At 48.6% G+C, this 22,139-nt stretch overlaps 1 protein-coding gene across 1 annotated transcript in view; it reads right to left on the bottom strand.

Annotated features, from left to right (window-relative positions):
• MCF2L2 (MCF.2 cell line derived transforming sequence-like 2) overlaps positions 1-22,139 on the bottom strand; it is a 175,471-nt gene that overhangs the window by 2,169 nt on the left and 151,163 nt on the right. Inside the window, exons 23-28 of the mRNA XM_084874189.1 lie at positions 21,808-22,023; positions 20,690-20,782; positions 20,461-20,539; positions 8,915-8,959; positions 6,219-6,307; positions 5,705-5,839 (exon numbers count right to left, since the gene is read on the bottom strand). Of these exons, the coding sequence (XP_084730315.1) occupies positions 5,735-5,839; positions 6,219-6,307; positions 8,915-8,959; positions 20,461-20,539; positions 20,690-20,782; positions 21,808-22,023 (627 nt within the window). The 3' untranslated portion in view covers positions 5,705-5,734. The remainder of the gene's footprint in view (positions 1-5,704; positions 5,840-6,218; positions 6,308-8,914; positions 8,960-20,460; positions 20,540-20,689; positions 20,783-21,807; positions 22,024-22,139) is intronic.

A 22,139-nucleotide genomic window follows, 5' to 3' on the forward strand; every position in this document is an offset into this window, starting at 1 on the left:
TGAAATGCCTCTTTTCATACTCTAAACTCTGGGATGTATTTGGGTTTCATTTCAAGATTTTTATAGTCTGTTCCTATTCCCACTGCACAGCGAAGTCCTCACTTAATGTCAGAAATAGGTTCTTGGAAACTTCAACTTTATTTTAGCAGAGGCTCATTGATATTAAACAAGAGTTAAGTCCCTATGACATACTTCTGGTTACAGAAACATCACAAAACTTCTAAATAAAGACCCCAAATACTTCCAATGTTAAGGATTAAGATAAATGTGAACTACACATACATTTAAGAAAGATGAGTAAAAACAGGGAAGATAATTATTTTCCAGTGCAGGGTGGAGGGAGCTGGAGCCTACGCTGCAGCCCAGGGTGCAAGGCAGGAGCCGGCCCCGGACAGGACGCTCTTCCACCGCAGGGCACACTCACACACACCTGTCCTCACTCCGACTGGGCGACTTACTATGTTTTTATTGATTTTAGAGAGAGAGGAACATGGATGAGAGAAACAGCAATTGGCTGCCTCCTGCACATGCCCTGACTGGGAACCAAACCAGCCTGGGACAAGGCTCAACCAACAGCCATACCAGCCAGGGGCTGGGACAATTTAGATACCTCACCTCATGTGCAAATCTTTGGGATGGGGAGGAGACCAGAGTACCTAGAGAAAACCCACGCAGAGATGGGAGAACGTGCAGACTCCAAACAAACAGTGGCCCAGGGGCAGGAATCGATTTCTTTTCTTTTCTTTTTTAACAACATCAGTGAAATAACATTGAATGAAACATTGTTTGAAGACCCGCTGTATGTGTACTCTGGCAAATGAAAATATTATGATATAAACCTATAGTTTTTGCTGCTTTAATAGCCACATTCAAAAATTTATCCATAAATAACAACTGCGAGCAGATTAGAGATGCAATTGGTATTTTATAGAGAACCAGTGAAACTGTGTTTGATAAAGCTTTCTATCCTCATCTGACAATAAACTTGGAACTCAAGAGGCACTTCATACACGATGAAGGGGTAAGCAATGCTAATGTGGCCATTGGAATCCTGGGTAGGAGTTGGGAGACCCGGGTTCTAGTCCCTGCTCTGCTGCAGGCTGGCTGGGTGACGCCGGCACACAGCAATAAAATCGCAGGCGGGCAATGTCCTCCCCGCTACACCCCCAGCCCTTCTGGCAGCTGCCGTGGCCATGCAGCCAGGCTTTCACTGAAGGAAGAGAAGGTGTGTGCCGTCTGCGGAGGGCGGGCCTTCCAACGTTGCCCGTGCCATAATGCCAAGTTCTCCCCGCTGGCTGCGAGTGGGAATCGGACCCTCTCAGACTTGCTTTGGACTCTGCAGCCAAGGACTATGTTCTAGGGGACGGTGGGAAAACCAGAAGGAAGGAACCCAGGACAGCAGATGACCACTGCAGGGGGCCACGTGGCCTGCATACCCAGCCAGGGCTGTTTTGTGAGAAATCATATTCTTTTTAAAAAATATTTTATTGATTTTTTTTACAGAGAGAAAGGAAGAGGGATAAAGAACTAGGAACATCGATGAGAAAGAAACATCGACCAGCTGCTTCCTGCACACCCCCTACCAAGGATGTGCACGCAACCAAGGTACATGCTCTTGACCAGATTCAAACCTGGGACCTTTCAGTCCGCAGGCCGACGCTCTAGCCACTGAGCCAAACCAGTTTCGGCAAGAAAGGATATTCTTTCAGTCACTATATTGCTTGGTCTTTTTGTTACAACAGCTTAACCTCTCCCTTTACCCGTACACACGGGATGTTAGAGTCCACAAAAAAAAAAGGGGGGGGGGGTCAAATAAGCTTGGGAGATGATGAGCTTAACAAAAGTATACACACTTCCTTTCTGCAAGAGTCCTCAGATCCTTTACTCTAGCTGGAACCAGCTGAGAGAGGAACAGACTATGTCATGTTTTAAAAATGTATTTATTATTGGATAATTTTGTTGCTAAACCCTTACACTCTTCTACCTATTCTACAAAGTGCATTCTGGGAAATGCTGGTGTAGAGAATCTGTGTTTCTAATTATTTCCTAATGCACGGCTGGTGTTCAGTGTGGACTCAGATTCCCGCCAGGTTTTAAGGACTCGGGGCCACTTTTAGGGCAACTGCCTCAGCCAAAGCCCTCGCACTGAAATCTGGGTCCCTCTAGTGGGCAACAGGCAACACTGTAAAGCCACAGGTGGTTTGAAGAGGTTGTGAAAGGAGGCTGGAGGATTTCATCTGATGGGTTTGGAGTCTTTTCTATTGATTTAAATGGAAAAATGACACAAACTTCATTCACAGAGAGCCACCTCCCCCACCTTTGAGAAGTCCATCTCCCGAGTGAGCAGTGTGTCCAGGCCCTGCCTGAGGCAGGGAATGCCGTGCCTTCTGGGGACCTACTGTGGATCTATCATGGCTTTACGAGAATTATTCCACTGTTCCCGTCCCACCCCACCGTCCACCACGAGCCCAGTGTCCTCTCAGAGGACACCTGCCAGCAGAGTAGCAATGTGGGGCATGGACAAGGAGGCCGGATGGAAGGCCAGAGAGGACCACCCAGAGCATGTAGGGGAGGCATCTGGGAACGCCAGCCACGAGGCCTGGCATGGCACTGGCTCCTCTAGCCGCCGCCCCCCTCCCCCCTGGGATGTAAGGCTTGTGGAGAGGGTCTGGGGGGGGGGGGCAGGGGGCTTGAGCACTTTGTGCTCAGCCTACACGTCAAATGTGATCATTTTCAAAGATTCAGAAAACAATGGTCCAAAGGATGGAGAAGGCTTTGAGCTGTGTTTCTGTAACCAGTGGCCAGCTAATCAGTGGAAAAGGTGTTTCAGAGGATGCAAGTGATGTGTTCCCTGACGGTTCTAACAGCCAGAACCCTGAGGATTCTTCTGTCCAGCTCTGATTTTACAGATCCTCACTGAGAAACGCATGTCTTGTGATTGATAAGGGGAGAGGCCAAAGCAGAGAAGACTGCCTGTAAGAAGTGTGAAAACATGCCGAAACCGGTTTGGCTCAGTGGTAGAGCGTCAGTCTGCGGACTGAGGGGTACCGGGTTCGATTCCGATCAAGGGCAAGTAGGTTGGTTGCGGGCACATCCCTGGTAGGGGGTGTGCAAGAGGCAGCTGGTCGATGTTTCTCTCTCATCGACATTTCTAGCTCTCTAGCTCTCTCCCTTCCTCTCTGTAAAAAATCAATAAAATATATTTAAAAAAAAAAAAAAAGAAGTGTGAAAACATGCCAGGATAGATTATGCTCTCCTGTGACTTGGTAGACATGTCCAGTGCTGTTCCTGCAGCAAAAGGCTCTGTGTGCTTTAAAAAATCCCAGTCTGTGACAATAGGGTACTGAAGGCCTTAAAGGGGGATGCAAGAACTGGAGGGGCTAAATGAGGGAAAAGGGGGGATATGTAATACTTTCAACAGTAAAGAATTATTTTTAAAAATCCCAGTCTGTGGATTCACAAGCTTGGGTTGGGTCTAAAGCAGGTTCCCACCTTTGGGGAGGACATCCCCACCACCCTTCAACGGTTGCTGAGTGCAGGCAGAGGAGGTCAGGGCTGGTTATGCCGGAGCCTAACGAAGTTGCTCTGCAGAACCTCCCTGAGACCCTGCAGTGGCTCTCCTGTGCCTCCTCTGCAGCTGCCCTCACCTGCGAGTCACACCTGACCTCACCTCAAGTCACAGCTGGCTGGTCTCAATCCCCTCCTTCCCTACAGATGTTTAAGAAACAGCAACAAAAGGTGGAGGAAGGTGGGACTCACCTCCAAGGGTGCGGGGGAAGGGGTGGCTGGACCAGTGAGAAAGCCAGGAAGCAGCTGAAGCACTCCAGGAAGGGCAGGTCAGAGGGCCGTGCACACTGTGGCTGGGCAGTAAGGTCAGGGAGCCCTCTGGCTCCTGACATTACTTCCTACTCTCGTGCAGTCTGGCTGCGAGGCCTCAATGAGGCTGCCTCTGTCAGCACCAGGCAGTGGCAGCACCTTTCTGAGCCAGGTCAGTCCATCCTCCCTGCTGTGCGGGGTGTGCCCTGTGCCTGTGCACCTCCAGGATGCCCTTCACCGGGAGAAAACGCCCTGGAGGACCCAGCTCAGATGCCACCCCTTCCCGGGCCACCGGGTCAGGAAGGGCTCTGAGCCCTCAGAGATCACACTGCACTGTGAAAATCTGCTTCCACATCTGTAGTCCGGCCGTCCTGTGTGTGTGTGTGTGTGTGTGTGTGTGTGTGTGTGTCCCCGCTGGACTGAGCGCTTCTCACTCATCATCACCGCCCCCCCCCTCTCTGTTGATTGGATCTTGACTGACAAGTTCTAAAGTAAACAATTCTGAAAATGAAATGAGTAAAATATACAAAACAGAAAAAAAAATTTAAAATGGCAAAGACATAGCTGAAAAGAAATAACTAAGAAAATGTAATAAGTTAAAACAAAATAACTAAAAAACTTAAATGACAAAAATGTAAAAGTACCCCAAATAACTAGATAACTGGGAACCTGTAAGTCACTTTAAAACTAAATAACTAGGAGGAAACCCTGAAATCACTAAAAACATTTTACTCTAAAGAGTATGTCAAATAACTAATTTGGAAATATAATTCTTAAAATGAAAAAACTCTAAGTAACTGAAAATGAGTAACTAAAAAAAAACGAATCTTTAAAATAAAATCATAAACAGGTAACTTGAAAGCTATGACATAAAACTGTAAAACTAAAATCTAATAAAACAAAAAATAAATTAATTTAAAAAAAGAGTACAAGTTACCTTGTAACCAGCAAATCCTCTGAGAGGAAACAAGCCTGGAACAAAGTAACTGCAACATCACTTTTCCCACAGGGACCAGAAATTGATGTTTGTAGTTACTTTGTTCCAGGCTTGTTACTAGGAGGGAAAGTCTTTGGCCGGCGGGTGGAGGGCTCAGGTCCTCAGTCCTCCGGCTCAGAGGAGCGGTTCTCCCCGAACCCCCACCCCCGCGCCCCCTCCCCACCCCCCTGAGGACTTAGGCAGCATCTGAGGCAGTTTGTGGCCATCACAGTTTGGGTGAGTGGGCGCTGTGGCCCTGCGGGCAGAGGCGAGGCCCGGGATGCTGCTCTCGGTAGACATCCTCGTGCCCAGCCGGTCCCCGGTGGGAACTGGCGGGTTAACCCTGGGAACCGGGACCCTGGGCGGCCCGTGTCCCAGCGGAGGTCTCCGCGGGTCCGCACCGAGCCCCGCTCCCGCAGGCCCCGGGGAGCGGAGACTGGAGCGGCGCCGGGTCTCCGTGGCTCCCAGGCCCCGGAGGACGGCCTGGGGCGGCGGTCTGGAAGGAGTGCCAGTTTTCTGGGGAGCCCCCTCCCCCCTCTTCCCTTCGCCAGCCCCCACCCGCGGCCCTGCTCCTGCCCAGACATTAGTCATCTCCTGCAGGGGCGAGACCCCCAGCGCGCTCCATTGCCCAGAAATGCCAAGAAGCAAGCCAGAGAAGCACTGGCTAACACAGTGGTCGGCAAACTGCGGCTCTCGAGCGAGCCACATGCGGCTCTTTGGCCCCTTGAGTGTGGCTCTTCCACAAAATACCACGTGCTCCCGCAGGTACAGTGCGATTGAAACTTCGTGACCCACGTGCAGAAGTCGGTTTTCGGCTCTCAAACACGAAATGTCAATCGTTGTACTGTTGCTATTTGGCTCTGTGGACTAATGAGTTTGCCGACCCCTGGGCTAATACGTCCGCGTACCCACCTTTCCTCCTGGCTCACACTCGCGTGTCCTCTAATCGTCCCCTCCCTTTCCTCCCGGGACGCGCTCCCCCGGGTCCGGAGCAGACTTGGGGGAGCAGGTGTCATCGCTGTCGTCCAACTGGAAAAGGCCGGAGAGCTGGAGGGCGGGGCAGGGTGCACCCTCAGGGTTAGCGGGGTGCCAGGCCAGGCCCACCGCGGACTCCCCTGCCCCCCGCAGAGCGGGTGCACCCCGGATCGCCCACCCCGGATCGCCCACCCGGCCTCTCGGGGTCCCCACAGGCGTCCTCCACTCCCGCCAGAAACCAGCGCGGGCTAAGGAGCCGGTGTGGGGGGCGGAGGGGCGGGAGGTCTGAGCCCCTTTGCAGAGGCAGTGGCCTCCCTGGCCCAGGCCTGGTCCTGAAAGGATGGAGTCAGGGAACGGAGGGCCGGGGGTGGGAGAGGAAGAGGAGGCGGGGAAGCTGCTGACCAGGAACGATGGAGAGGGAATGGGCCAGAGGTGGCAGGAGATAAATTACCCCCAGAGCGCTGCTCTCCTTCTCCAGGTCTCCTGCCCCTTCGCCTTCTTCAAAGCTTTCCGCGGAGACGCAGGCCCCGCGGGAGCAGCCTGCGGGGAGAAGGGGGGGACGTGGGCGGGCTGTGGAGGAAAGGGGGGCGGGGAGAGCGGGGAGCCCTCCCAGGAGCCCTTTCTCCCACCTCTAACCCCTCCCCTCCCGGGCGCACTGCTTCCCCTGGGTGGGGAGGGTGGGTCAGTGATCTCCAGGCCCCCCTTCCAGCTCTGAATTCTGTAACTGAGACTGAGAAGTCGTGTCCAGGCTGCTCCTAGCCCCACCTCCTGTTCTCCCAGAAACAAGCAAACAAACAAACAAACAAACAAACACTCTCTCTCTTTTTGTGCCTGACTACCTCTCCACCCGCCTCTCTTTCTTGCTCTTATTTCTCTCCCCTGGTGACTGCCATTTCCTTAGCAGCTGCTGCCAATGTCAGGGCACTGCCCCTGAGGAAAGGGGTGGGCGGGCAGTAGTACATCCCGCCTCTCTCTCCAATGAGTGGGTTAATTAGCCAACAGTCACACTGTGCACCTGCTGTGTCCCAGGGCAGTGAGACGCCGTGGGGCATGTCAGGACAACTGCGTCAGGGCCTCAGCCCATTTTACAGATGAAGAAACTGAGATACAAGAGGAATAATCACTTGGAGGAATTCCCTTGGCCTGTAGGTAAGCACGCTGCTGGGGTCTACAGCATTCCTGCTCTGCTCCACTCCGCCCCCAGGCAGGCTGCTGAGGCAGCAGTGATCCCACGTGGCAGCCCCAGGCCAGGGCCAGCCAGTGAGCAGCAGGATCAGGAATCTGAGGGATGGCTGGAGAAGGTCTGTTTGGTGAGAACTCGGAGGGAGGGGGCCGAACATGGGGAGGGAGGCCGTTCTGGGCAGAGCAATGGCCTGGAAGGGGAGCAGAAGGAGCTTGCAGCTGGGGGTGCACTTGGAGGCTCGTTATGTGGGGGAACAGCCAGTGGTCATATGGGAGGTCCCCAACCTGCTACCCAGAGTCCCCCCAAACTGTGTTCTGGGGCCCAGGGTTCCCCAGGGCAGGCCAGTGGGGGCTGTGTGAGCAGCATGGAGCTGCCCTCAGCCCCCCCTAGGGGCCTCCAGAAACCCCGGCTTAATTCCTGCTCCTAGCACGTGATAGGGGTGAGGCAGCTGAGAGTCAAATGAGAGACTGGTTCAGGAAGATCCTCCCACCATCCTCCATATGTGACTCAGGGGCATCTGCTGTGACCGCTACGGGTGCCTCTGGAGGGCGATCATCCACCCGGGATGCCCATGCCGGGAGCAGACCATGAGAGAAGGTCTGTTGGTCCTGCAGGCAGGCTGTAGAGGGGATGGGAGCAGCCAGGCCCTGGACCACGCCCTGGGTGACCCAAAGGGCTGGGTCTCCAGGGTCCATGATGTCAGTGCCCAGACAATGCTGCTTCCAGAGACCAGAAAGCCACCCGCTGGGAGGATGGGGGAGAGGGGTTTCTGGCCTCCAGCAGCTGTAGAACCCCCACATGGACATGGCTAGAGGCAACTTGGGAACTGAAAGACCTGACAAGTTCCAGCCCCTTCTACATGCACCTGAAGGGAGATGCGAATTTTACACCCCAACACAACGCACCCACATAAGTGCATTTATAGTGAAACACAAGTTTACGGAACCATGTTACTCTCACAGTGTGTGATGTCTTTATTCTATTCAACACTCATTATTTAAAAAAAATATATATTTTTATTGATTTCAGAGAGGAGGGGAGGGGGAGAAAGGAATAGAAACATCACTGATGAGAGAGAATCATTGATTGGCTGCCTCCTGCATGTCCCGATGCTCTATCCACTGAGCCAAACCAGCTAGGGCTCAACAATTATGTTCTATTCTGCCCTACTCTGGGAGATAGAGGAAGAAAGGGGCTGCAGGAGGGGGTGGGTCACCCACAATCATCTCACAAGATCTTTTGAGGGAAAGTTTCTTCTGAGACCAACTGCAGATGCTCTGTGTGTGACCTTAGGTGTCTCCCCCAAGGGCCCTGGGCTCTGGGCAGCAGAGATAAACCTCTATTCTCCCCGGATCCCCCCTTGACCCCTGGGAGAAGCCAGACTGGGTAGAACCTGGCAAGCCTTGGAGAAAGCCCCTCCGTCAGAGCCCCTGGCTTCACAGGGAGGAGGGTGCAGCTCGTGGGCTGCCGTGGCTGAACCTCCGTCACGTCCGCATCTCACCCCTTCCCCCTGTGCTCCCTGGCCGCGGGCTCTGTGGCACCGAGAGAGCCTCAGGTACTGAGCCTTCGGTGCTGCGGAGGTGGCAGCCCGGAGGGGACCCCAGACTCTCGGGCCCGGGGTCTGGCAGGTCACAGGCACATGACCGAACAGCTGAGGCCCCCATTGCCCGGTGGGAGGAGCAGGGGCTTTGGAGTCAGACCCGAGAGCAGGTCTGACTTTGCCAAGCGCTCACGACGGTGTGATCGCGGGTAAGCCACCTCACTTCTCTGAGCATCAGCTCCTTGTCTCCACAGTGGGGACGGGTTTCTATTCTGTAGGGCTGGTGTGAGAAAAATGTTTACAAATGTCTGGCACATCGTAGGAATTTAATAGGTAACATGGTTGTGATTGTTGTTCATCGCAATTACCAGGATATCACAGAGAAGCTCTCAGAACAGCACTCCAAGAGGCTATTGTTACTCACATTTGGGGGACGTTTGTCTGCCATTGTCTTCATCCTCATAAACATCTGGGGGAGGAAACAAATGATAACGGCAATAAATAAATGGCTTTAAAAGGAAACACAGAGCAGCCGAGACCGGTTTGGCTCAGTGGACAGAGCGTCGGCCTGGGGACTGAAAGGTCCCAGGTTCGATTCCAGTCAAGGGCATGTACCTTGGTTGCGGGCACATCCCCAGTAGGGGGTGTGCAAGAGGCAGCTGATCGATGACTCTCTCATCAATGTTTCTAACACTCTATCCCTCTCTCTTCCTCTCTGTAAAAAAATAAATAAATAAATAAATAAATAATCAATAAAGTATATTAAAAGGAAACACAGAGCAAACACACACACACACACACACACACACACACACACCAGAAAAACTACTCCAAACATTTAGGCCCTGGACAGATGTCCAATTTGAGTACAGCCATATTTTAAGTGACTGTTGCCTTCTTAGAAAAATGAGCCAAATGGTACGTTGGCTCCAGGACCAGCCACGGCCTGGCAGCATGTTGGGAAGACAGTTCCCAGTTCATGTGCCGGAATAAGCATACAGCATGTTGGTGGAGAAGGACAAGAAGGATGGAAAGGTGGGCCATGCTGGGAAGGACTGGAGTGGCTGCTCTCTCCTCAGTGGGCGATCTCTGTAGCACAGAGCACCTACCTCCAAATCGTTTTTAGAAATTTAGGTTTAGTTTTAGCACTTAATGTTTAGAAACCTACTCTTTTCGTTTGCTTAAACTACTGAATGAAGTTTTTTAACAAGTGAACCCGTTAGTGAGTTTAAATGTTTTTCAGCAAATCACCAACTTTGGCAATGAAACTATGGCTTTTCCCTTGCTGTCCACTAGATGGCACAAAGGGACCGCCGTAGCTCCAGCGAGTTCCGCGGCAGCTCCTCCTACACCACAGGGCAAACTATTTTCATTTTCTTTCAAACTAGCCTTTTTTCTCTATTCTTTACAATTTGCCATAGCTTTTTAAGGACCATCTCTATCACATAAGCTAATGTACATAATTTTCACTTGGGGGATGGGGTGGTGGTGGTGGTGGTGGTGAGAGCTGCCTGGAGGAACACATGTGGGGAACTAGTTGCCAAAGATAATATGTTATGGAGATGGTCCTTAAAAAGCTATGGCAAATTGTAAAGAATAGAGAAAAAAGGCTAGTTTGAAAGAAAAGAAAAAGTTTTCCCTGTGGAGTAGGAGCTGCCACTGAACTCGCTGGAGCTACAGTGGTCCCTTTGTGCCATCTAGTGGACAGCAGGGAAAAGCCAGAGTTTCATTGCCAAGATAATATGCTAACAAAATGCCTAAGTCATCTCATTTAATCCTCACAGGAAGACTGTACAGCATTACCTCCATTTTATAAAATAAATGATGAAAAGACCTTAAGCACAGAGAGGTTACGTAATTCCCCAAAGAGATGGAGCTGGATTTGAGCTGGGTCTGTAAGCCTTCAGTGCTCGAACCCTTAACTGTTGTGCTGTGCTGCTCACCAAGCTCCTTCTTGGCCATCTTGGGGTTAGCGCAAGGGGTCACTTTCTGCCTAACCCATCCCAGTAACTCTCCCGAGTTCACAAAGGAGCTCTCTCTAGGGTGTTTCCATGGGTACTAGGCTGGATAGATACCATTTGCTCGGTGGCCCAGAGTCTGAACTTGGACATCTAGGCCAGTCTATATCTGAAGCTCCCATTTCCTTTGCAAACCTAAAAGGAAGGGAACCACTCCTAAGCTTCAATCAATTGTTCTCAGATTTCACATATTTTTGTGGTGGGCCTCCTTCCACCCCTCCCTCCCTCTTTCTCTCCCTCCATCTCTCCTTCCCTCCCACCTTTTTCCCTTTCATGCATTTTCTGTTGCTCCAGTCTCTGCCAGTTTCTAGGAAGTCTGAGCTGGCTGTCTTAGTCTTTCAAAGCTACTAGGAACTGGAGTCAAAGAAATGTTACAACTGGGAAACCACCTCTAGCTCAACAGCCAGATGCTCTCAAATGTCTGGGCAGGAGTAAGCCCATAGAGGGGTGGTAGGTGGGGAGGACAAGCTGATGTGTCTAGTTGAATTCAGTCAAAGCCTTACCCATTTCCTCAGACATTTGATGTGAATTTTTCAGTAAGACTAAAATACAACCCTCCTCCCCCAATTTGTATGGCTCCAATTTGTTTTTTAAATATGCATTTTTATAGACAAATTGTCTGAGGTGAAATATTTACAGTGGTTATCTAGGTTATGTCTGATTTGCATTTCTGTATATTTTAAACTTTTAATGGCCTACATACATATTCTTTTTATAAGTAGAAAAGGAAATTTAAAATAGTTGAAAACCAATTGGTCAAGCATCTAAAATAACCTGCAGTCTCACCAGAAATGACTGTTTGCCACAACTTATTTTCTTCATCATGAGACTGCATGAAATAATTTTGAACAACAATAAGGTAATAATAAAAATAATGAAAGGAACTACATTATCTAGATCTAAAAGGAAATCCCCCAGGTATCAGCAAACAACCCTTACGCATTACATTAGCGGGTTTACAGGTATTAAAGCAGTTCTTCTCACCACCCAGACCCTGAGGGACCAGACCAGGGACCCACAATTAGGCCTGCACCCTGCCCAGGGGGACAGGGGAGACACGGGGATGCAGGGGGTGGGTGGGTGGGGAGGCTGTGACTTAAAAAGGTGAGTAGACAGGCTCTTCCTCTGATACCTTCGTGGCAGAATGGTCATTCAAACGTTATCTATCCTTCCATGGCCAAGGCTTTGCAAATCGGGGGTGAAAACTGAATTCAGAAATCAGGATTTTCAGCACAGCTCAAGCTAGTAAAATACTACTAGTAGCACCAGGAAGAGCATGCTCCTCTGTCCTGTGACTGTTCCTCCTGAAGTTGCTTGGGTTCTCAGGAGAACTTCCACCCTATACGGCCTCCCCCCACCCAGGCCTTACTGCTGCTGGCACGAGGAATCCTATCGCCATGTCCCCATTCCTGCCAGTAGAGGAAGCAGCTGCCATGCTGGAGGGACTAACTGATCATCAGGAGGATGTTGGCTGTTACGAGCGGAAGTTGTCTGGCGTCTGGCGTCTGGTGACTCACCCGGACATTTCACAAACTTGCCCTGCCACCACTTGTAACTGTAAATGGGCAAATGAAAAAGAGCTACGGCCAGACAAGAGTCTGGGGCGCCTGCTACACATGTCACTAGCAGGGGGAGAAGGAGGGGGATGTAGAATTAGTGGGAGGGAGATGAGGGAGAATTAGTGGGAGAGGGATGTAGAATTAGTGTGAGGGACCAACTGCAGCAGCAGAGGGAGGCAGAGATTTAAGTGGGACTCTTTTAAAAAAATATATATATTTTATTGATTTTTTACAGAGAGGAAGGGAGAAGGATAGAGAGTTAGAAACATCAATGAGAGAGAAACATCAATCAGCTGCTTCTTGCACACCCCCTACTGGGGATGTGCCCGCAACCAAGGTACATGCCCTTGACTGGAATCGAACCTGGGACCTTTCAGTCCGCAGGCCGATGCTCTATCCACTGAGCCAAACCGGTTTCGGCTAAGTAGGACTCTTATTCTGCCCCATAATGGAAATATTCTTCCTGGGAACCACTCCCTCTAGATCCACTGAGACTAAGATGGCAGGGACGGGGAGGACAAATTCCCCATGTGGGTATTTGACAGGAGTGTGACAATGAATAAAGTCACAACTCATGTGACCTCTTGGCTCACATTCATAGAGTCTGCCTCCTGGGGGCTTGGTGCCATTGGTCCGAGGTTAGCACCCCCAGCCCACAGAGTCATGCCCAATGCTGCTGCTCGTCCTCACTTTCCAAAGGCTACTGGCTGCTTCTGAGGAGGGCGATGTGTGGTAGGACCGGCGGTGTGTGTGTGTGTGTGTGTGTGTGTGTGTGTGTGTGTGAATTCTGTGATCTATGCACATGCTGCGACTCTCCATCGAAGCAATGGAGAGTCCCTGCGGGGATGCTCCCTGAGGCACTGGGGGCAGGAAAGCACACGGGTCAACCCCACTCAGGATGAATCGCTGTCCTTTCCAGCCTGGAGGGGGCCTCAGGAAATCAACTCATGGCTGGTATCCAGCTTGGATCTCCGTGTTCAGCTTAGATCTCCGTGCCGGTGGTTGGACAGTCCACCGTGGAATTGCTACACCAGCCTTGATGGCAGGAAGCCCATGCTGCTGGACTCATGCACAGCCCCCCATTCTGCTGCCAAGGCTTCTCCTCTTAGGAGCCCGCTGTGCGGGCCCTGGGTGCAGAGGGAGAAGCTGGCTGGTACTTGCTGGCCAAGCCATCCAGTGACCTCGGCTGTTTGGCACCTTTTCCGCAATGGATATTCTCTGGTGGGCATTAATGCATGATTCAAAGATCCTCACATTTTTGAGCTTATGTCCATATGTCTATGGGTCTCTTCCCAGTCAGACCATGTTGTAATTTGATGTTAGTTATTGTTCTGGAAGAGGTCAGGAGTGTTCTGCATAATCTAGGGGGTGGGGAGGGGAGGGGAGGAGAAGGGTTTATCTTCCAACAAGGAAGAGCGGGCCACTTCTGCCAGCCCATGCGAGCGAGGACATGTACCCACATTCCTCATCCCAAGTTTTAGGGCCCCGTGTCTCTCCTACCAGGGCCTGCCTTCCCTGCTCATCTGTTGGCACTAGGAGCACAATATGATCAGGGAGCAGGAGTGCCTGGGCTGGGAATTCACCCTTCTCTCAAGCACTGTGCTATAGGAGACGGGCTGAGCATCGGCAAAGAGGTCCTGTGAGACTCTCACTGTGCTTCTCAGTTGCTGATTCATCTGAGCCGGTCACTCTTTTCAACGCATCAGTGGGGCTCAGCAATAGCATCCAACCCCACAGTCCTGACAGCTGATATGTCCCCAAACCTCTCAGACACTGCACCGGCTGGTACATCCCTGCCCATCTACTTCCGATGCCAAGTCGCCACAGGTGAAGGTCTAAGCCAGTGGTCGGCAAACCGCGGCTCGCGAGCCACCTGAGGCTCTTTGGCCCCTTGAGTGTGGCTCTTCCACAAAATACCACGGCCTGGGTGGTCTATTTTGAAGAGGTGGCATTAGAAGTTTAAATTTAAAAAATTGGGCTCTCCAAAGAAATGTCGATCATACTGTTGATATTCGGCTCTGGTGACGAATGAGTTTGCCGACCACTGGCCTAAGCAAATGGACTGCTACAGCCGGCCAAGAAGCAGAGCTGTCCACAGCACCCACCACGAACGGTGGGGTGGCCACCAAGGAGTCCAGCACTGGGATCCCATCCCTTCTGGGACCATTCCTGGCGCTAACAGTCTCAGGTCAGGTTTTCCAGAAGCAGATTATGAAAGCAAGTTACAAGAAAGGGCGTTTAGGTGAAACCATGAGGTAATGAGGGCAGGAGACAGAGACCGGAAGAAGCCGGTTCTAGGCGTGGGCTCCCTTGGCCTCTAGCATCAGCCTGATGCCCTGGAAACCCCTGGAGCAGGGGTGCCACCACACATGTCCCGTCTTGAGGCAGACGACTCCGTCAGTCATTGGCGGGTGCTAGTCATTGTTCTAGAAGAGGCCGGGAAGGGATGTGGGATGCATCCCTCACAGGAGACCACAACCTCTGAGGAAGTGCCTGGTGACAGGGTTCTGGGGCAATTCTCAGAATGCCACAGTGGCGAGCTGTTAGCAGCTAACCTCACAGCAGCTGAGCAGTGGGTGCCCCCGCCTGATAGAAGAATTGGGCACGGTGTCCACAGCCTCTCCGGGACCACTGTGTGTGTGGGCTTTCTTTTTTTAAAGAAAAAAAAAATTAGTAGATTTTTGTTTTAGGTTTACAGAAAATTTGAGCAGAAGGTACAGATAATTCCCGTATAAACCATCTCCATTCCCTCCTCACACAGCTTCTCTTATATTAACGTCTTGTGCCCAGCCGGTGTTGCTCGGTGGTTGAGCTTTGACCCATATACAAAGCGGTCACCAATTCAATTCCCAGTCAGGGCACATGCCCGGGTTGCAGGCTCTATCCCCAATTTGGGGAGGGGGGAGCGGGTATGCAGGAGGTAGTATGCTGCTCTCTCATCAACATTTCTATCTTTCTCTAAAAGTCAAGAAAAACATATTTAAAAAAAACAAACATCTTTCATTAAGGTGATACAGTTACAATTGGTAACTGAAGCCCACAGTGCACATTAGGGTTTATTCTTTGTGCCTATAGTTATGAGTGGTGACAAATGCATAGTGTTACGTGTCCATCATTATGTCATGTAAAACAGCTTCATTGCCCTAAAACTCTCCTGTGCTCCATCTGTCTATTTGTGTCCCCACCCCCAAATGCCTGATAACCACTGATCTTTTCTTTAAAAAAAATAAATAAAAAAAAATTATATATATATATATATATATATATATATATATATATATATATATATATATATATATATATATATATTTTGCCAAGACCAGTTTGGCTCAATGGATAGAGCGTCGGCTTGGGGACTGAAGGGACCCGGGTTCGATTCCGGTCAAGGGCATGTACCTTGGTTGCGGGCACATCCCCAGTAGGGGGTGTGCAAGAGGCAGCTGATTGATGTTTTTTTCATCGATGTTTCTAACTCTCTATCTCTATCTCTTCCTCTCTGAACAAAATCAATAAAATATATTTAAAATATATATATATATATATATATATATATATTTTATTGATTTTTTATAGAGAGGAAGGAAGAGGGATAGAGAGCTAGAAACATTGATGAGAGAGAAACATCAACCAGATGCCTCCTGCACACCCCCTACTGGGGATGTGCCCGCAACCAAGGTATATGCCCTTGATGGAATCAAACCTGGGACCTTTCGGTCCGCAGGCTGACGCTCTACCCACTGAGCCAAACCGGTTTTGGCATCCACTGATCTTTTCACTGTTTTTATACTTTTGCTTTTTCCAGAATGTCATGTAGATGGAATCACACAGTATATAGCCTTTAAAAACTGACTTCTTTCACTTAGCAATATACATTCAAGTTTCCTCATGCCTTTTGTGACTTGATAGCTCATTTCTTTTTGTTGCTGAATAATATCTCATTGTGTGGATGGACTCTAGTTTGCTACTCATTTGAGTAAATACCAAGGACTTAGATGGTTGGACCATATGGCAAAACTATCTTTAGCTTTTGTAAGACACTGCCAAACTGGCTGTACCATTTTGCATTCCCACCAGCAATGAATGAGAGTTTCTGTTGCTCCATATCCTCATCAGCATTTGTGCATATTTTCAGTGAATTGTACTACTTTCACAATGTAACTGTTTTTTTGTGGGTTTTTTTTTTTTTTTTTTTTTTTTTTTTGTCAATCTTCTGACAAGCTGGCAGTTTGTATGAACCTAACCAGTGAAAGCATCACCCAAGTTCACGTTGACTTAACAGTCATCCCGCTGTTATTTTTCTGTCTTCTGAAACCAGTCTGCTTTCCTAGCACTGAAAGTGTGTGCGTGCATGAGTGCACACACACAGCTACACACAGACATATGGACACATCGGGACAAATCCACATCCTTATGTTTGGGATGAAGGAGAAGTTTAACTCTATCAATTTGCTCACATCTGCAGATTGTAGATTGTGCCCACATTGGCCCTCTGTCCTTCAGCAAATGGTCTTTAAAAACTCTCTCTAAGGGATTCTTGGCACATGAAAAAAAGAGAAGCTAAAGGTCTGAAGAATAAAACCTACCCTATGACCAGGTAAGGCTGCTGGCTCAATTTTCTAACAGTGTTGGATAATCGGAAGAGTCTCCTGTTACATAAATAATCTGTAGGTTGAGAATGAATTCTGAGTATATACTTTACTCATCTGTAGGGCCCTCCGAAAGAGGAGTCCAATACCAGGGATTGGTCTTCCTTCATTTCAAGGTTTTCAGAATAGAAAAGGAAGCTGGGATGTGGCTTGATCTGAGACAGTGTTGAGGGATAAAGCCAATTATTTAGGAGATAAAAATATGATTTTACCTTTTTTTTTTTTTTTAAAGTTTTCCCAAGCCAATACAAAGTATCCATGGAAAACAATACATAAAAATTTCACATTGAGGCAGCCTAGCGAGAAGCTAGGAAAATTCTTGGGCAAGTGGAATGGGAACACTGAGACAGATGGCTGAACAAACTGGTCAAGTAATTTCCAGCAGATAATAAATCTAAGGTCTTATCTTCCCTAACCAAGAACACTTAAGAGCAAATGGTTTACACATTCCAGACTGTGCTGGGACACACCTGCCCTGGTCCCTCTCCGGTGACATTGTTGTTTTTTATCCTCATCGGGGGATGTGTTTATTAATCTTTTTTCTTTTTCTTGTTAGAGCAGTGGCTCTCAACCTTTTTAATGCCATGAGTCTTTAATACAGTTCCTCACGTTGTGGTGACCCCCAACCATAAAATTAATGTTATGAATCATAATGTAAATACTTGTGTTTTCCGATGGTCTTAGGCTCCACAGCAGCAGTTCTTAACCTTAGAACCGCTAGCAGGGTTGCCTAAGACCAATGGAAAACCAGATATTTACATTATGATTCATTAAGAGTGGCAAAATTACAGTTATGAAGTAGCAACAAAAATAATTTTATGGTTGGGGGTCACCACAACATGAGGAACTGTATTAAGGGGTCGAGGCATTAGGAAGGTTGAGAACCATTGGTTTAGAGAGAGAGGAAGGAAGAGAGAGGGAGAGAGAGACATTGATGTGAGAGAGAAACATTGCTCTGTTGCTTCCCGTACACTCGCCAAGCGGGGATTGAACTGGCAACCTAGGAATATGCCTTGACTGGGAACCAAACCTACAGTCGTTTAGGTAGATGGAAGACACTCCAACCAACCGAGCTGCCTGGCTTGGGCAGCATTCAGTGACATTCTTTTTTTATATATATTGATTTTTTACAGAGAGGAAGGAAGAGAGATAGAGAGCTAGAAACATTGATGAGAGAGAAACATCAACCAGATGCCTCCTGCACACCCCCCACCGGGGATGTGCCCACAACCAATGTACATGCCCCTGACCGGAATCGAACCTGGGACCTTTCAGTCCGAAGACCGACGCTCTATCCACTGAGCCAAACCTGTTTCGGCTCAGTGACATTCTTAAGATGGAACTGAACCAGCGAATGATCCTGACCCCTTTATACGCTTATCTTGATGATGGAGCACATTGAAGGACACACCTGGAAAGCTGTGAGCATTCTACTGAGATCCTCCCGAGACCTCCCCTAAAATTCCTGCCTTTAGAAAACAGATTAAAAACCCTCAAGATTTAGGTGCTTCTTGAGCACCCACAACCTCCCCCCTTTTCTCAGGCCTGTACTTTTGCTTTCCTAAATAGTATATGCTTGTATTGATTTCAGAGAGGAAGGGAGAGGGAAAGAGATAGAAACATCAATGATGAGAGAAAATCATTGACCGGCTGCCTCCTACATGCTCCCCTGAGCCCACCACCTGGGCATGTGCCCCTACTATGACCTCCTAGTTCAGTGGTCGATGCTCCATCACTCAGCCATGCCAGGTAGGCCTCCACTGTCTTGCCTTTGCTTGGAGAAGTGTCCATGGACAGCGAACACTGGAAAGAATGGCACATGCATTCCTCCCTGTGCTCGCTGGAGTGGGGCTGGCTCACCAGGTTCTCCTCGTCTCAGGGGCCTCCTTCATCCTTCTCAATCCCTGGAGTCTGAGACCTGCCCTGGCTGCATGACATTCAACAGGGGAACGGTCAAGGGCCACCACTTGCTGGATGCTACAGTTAACATCTAACTGGCTGCCCGTCTTAAAGGGGGAGAATCCCCTTTCATCCTCTTAAGAGCTGTTTGGTTGGCTCACAATAGTTCCCTCTTTCTTCCTCCTCTGTCCTGAAACTATTTTCCATATGAGATCTTAACCCTAGCAACATTACCTAAAGGAAATATTAAAACTCAATTGATGAAACTTGTGGATTGTTCTCCAAAATGTCCCTGCTGGAATGAGGGTATATTGAAGGAAAAAAAAAAAAAAAGCGACAGGGTGCAGCCCACTCAAAGATGGCTTCTAATTATTACAAAGACTATAGCAAGTGACATTTGTGAAAGTGGTGCAAAAAATACCTTATTCTTCCAAAAACTCCACACGAAAGCACGGGGCGGGGGGGGAGGGGGGGGACGGACGGGACGGGACTGGCCAAAGTAGCCAGAAACTGTATTTTCAAAACACTGGGAATTAAACAAAGGCTGACAGCATCCGGACAGCACTGGTTTAAGAGAAATGGCTGCATTTCAGTGTGAATAGTGAGCGGTGTGGTGTTTTAGTTGCCTTGTCCCATTCTGTTCTTGGACACCAACGACCTGCAATCGTTTTGAGCTTTAGCAATCATGATGAGCATTAGCAATCATGATGAGGTTTAGAATCTGACTGGCCCAGGAGGGACAGCACAGGACAGGAGCTCCTTCAAAGTCTCACCTCAGAGAACTGTCACTAGTCCTTTGTCTGGGGTTTCCTTGCGATAGATACCCTCATTGCAAATTTGTCTTTCTTAGGTTTGATTCAAAGCTTGACGAGCGTAAAAAGCCTTTCCCCAGGGGCATTTATAGAAAATGAGTGGAGGCAATTGTTGAACTTCCTCAGAAAGTTAACACAGAGTTACCACGTGGCCCGGCATATATAAGCCAGGGAATTGATGGCATAGGATCACACAAAAACGTGTACACAGGTTTCCATAGCAGCATTATGCACAATATCCAAAAAGTAAAAACAACTCAACTATCCATCAACGTATTTGTTTATCCAGGTGAATGAATAAACAAATATGCTATGTCCATACAATACACTACTATTATTCATCTGGGGGGGGGGGGAGCACTTATTCATTCTACAACAGGGATGGGCACTGAGAAAATTAGGCTGAATGAAACTGGACAGAAAGTGCCACATTTTATATGATTCCCTTTATATAAAATGTCCAGAATAAAAATGTACATAGAGACAGAAGGTAAATCAAGAGCTGGGGAGGAGATGGGAAATGGGTGATGATGGTACATAGTTTTATTGGGGGTGTGTGTGTGCGTGTGTGTGTGAAAATATTCTGGAATTTGTCACGTGGTGATGGTTGCACAACCTCAGGAGTAGACTAAACCCCAATGATTTGTACACTTTAAGAGAATGAATTGTATATTAATTATATTTCAATTAAAAAAAAAAGTAGTACAGCTTCTGAAAGTCATGTTGTCCATTTAAATTTCCATGAACAATTTCTGGGGTGGCTTTGGGCTATTGAATTGAGAAGGTAAATCTTGGCAATTACATATAAGGAGGAATACAACTACAAGGGCCACACACACACACACACACAACCACACACACAGAAAAAAAGCACACCATCTAAAGCAAGCTCTTTACCTTCCAGATATTCAAAAGTGTGGCTTACAGTATTTCCCTGGCAAACTCTTTTCTTTAACAATATCTCCAATTTGCACACCCGCCACAAGGTAGGAAAGAGAATAACTCTCCAGACTCAAGTCAGCAAGGGTAACCCTACCTTTGTTATTGTTTTGTTGTTCCATCAATAATTTACTTATTTCCAAAAACCAGCAATCTCTGATTTCTTTGGAAGCTGCCTGCAATCACAGACAAAAAAAACACTGTGAGCATCAGATCACCTGGAGGAGGAACTGCATTGCACTTTCCTCGTCTGGGGGACCGAGTTAGAACAATGATGACACTTGTCAAGCCACGGGCACCCCCTCTGGGGAAGACCCGAGCTTCACCTGCAGGATGTATTTCTCAAGTCCATTTCGGCTGACAAGTTCAAACTTTCTGTTGCTCCCCCTTTCAAGTTGGTGAATTGAAAGTGTCGTCCACTGTCATAAAGAAAGAAGAAAAAAATGTCATTTTCTGATTTCAAACTCTTCACAGTCCCGCTACCCTAATCCTTTCTACCCCTGATGTCTCTCTTCTTTCATCTTTCTTCCAAGTGTTTTTTGCTGTCTTCTCTTAATGGCTCCAAGGAGCGGAAAACACAATCTGGTACAGAGTCAACTGCCTCATCTGTCTCAGAGGATACCAGATTGTACCTTTCTATCAGTAGAGTCGTAGCCGCAACCTTTAAGCAAAGATCATCTCTTCCGTAACACAGGCACTCATCACCAAGTCCCTCATCCTGTGCCCGGAGGAAATAGGTCCCTTCCCTCCACTTAGCACAAAATCCCTCTACTCCAGCTCTGCCCTGTCTACTGACTGATTCCCAGCCCTGACTCTGGGGGCAGACGTGGGCGTGGATTCTGGCTCTGTTGTGTGGCATTTGGCAGGGGAGCCTCACCTCTCTATGCTACTGTTTCCTGTCTGTGAAATCAGATCTCTACCGTGTTTCCCCGAAAATAAGACATCCTCCGAAAATAAGACCTACTTACAGGTTTCCTTCTGAGTGAAATATAAGGCATCCCCCCAAAAATAAGGCCCTCCCTAGGCTAAACATGAGAGATTTGGTCCACTGATTCTGAAAGAAATGGAGTCACAAGAAATTCACCAGGAAATTCAGGGATTGGATTGTTATGATGATGTTCCAGAAGATGATGACATGATTGTCATTGAATAAATGAGTCAATTCTTGATACTGTAGGATTCACAGTTTGTCTGGTTTGTGTTGACAACTACCGTACTACCGTAACCTATACAGGTAATAAATTTCCTTTATTTTCATTTAACAATAAATGTGTACCGTATTCTTCTTCATGGAAAAATAAGACATCCCCTGAAAATAAGACCTAGCGCATCTTTGGGAGCAAAAATTAATATAAGACACTGTCTTATTTTCGGGGAAACAGGGTACGTTTCTCTCTATAGGGTGTGTGTGTGTGGGGGGGAAGGGGTGACAGTAGCCCTTTACCTTCACAGATTTCTTAAAGCTGTAACGAGGGGCCAGGCCCTGGTCACTGGGCTCCATCCGTATCTTGCAGAACACGATCCCCCTCTCAAACAGATAGAGCTGCCGCTGGCTGGGCTTAAACCGAATGAACCCCTTCATCTTGGAGCGCTCCTTGTGCATGGTCCAGACGCTGAAGGCGCCGTGCCTCAGCAGCCTGCCCAGCTCTCGGATGTCCTCCTGCAAGGGTCCCGGACACACACAAGGCAAAGCTGCTCAATGACTCGCCACGGATAGAACTCCGAGGGGTCTGCTTTCGAAGGAGAAATCGTGCTTATTCGAGGCCCACGACCTTA

This window comes from Pipistrellus hanaki, assembly GCF_964339955.1.
Source record: "Pipistrellus hanaki genome assembly, chromosome: 2".
Classification (NCBI taxonomy): Eukaryota; Metazoa; Chordata; class Mammalia; order Chiroptera; family Vespertilionidae; genus Pipistrellus; species Pipistrellus hanaki.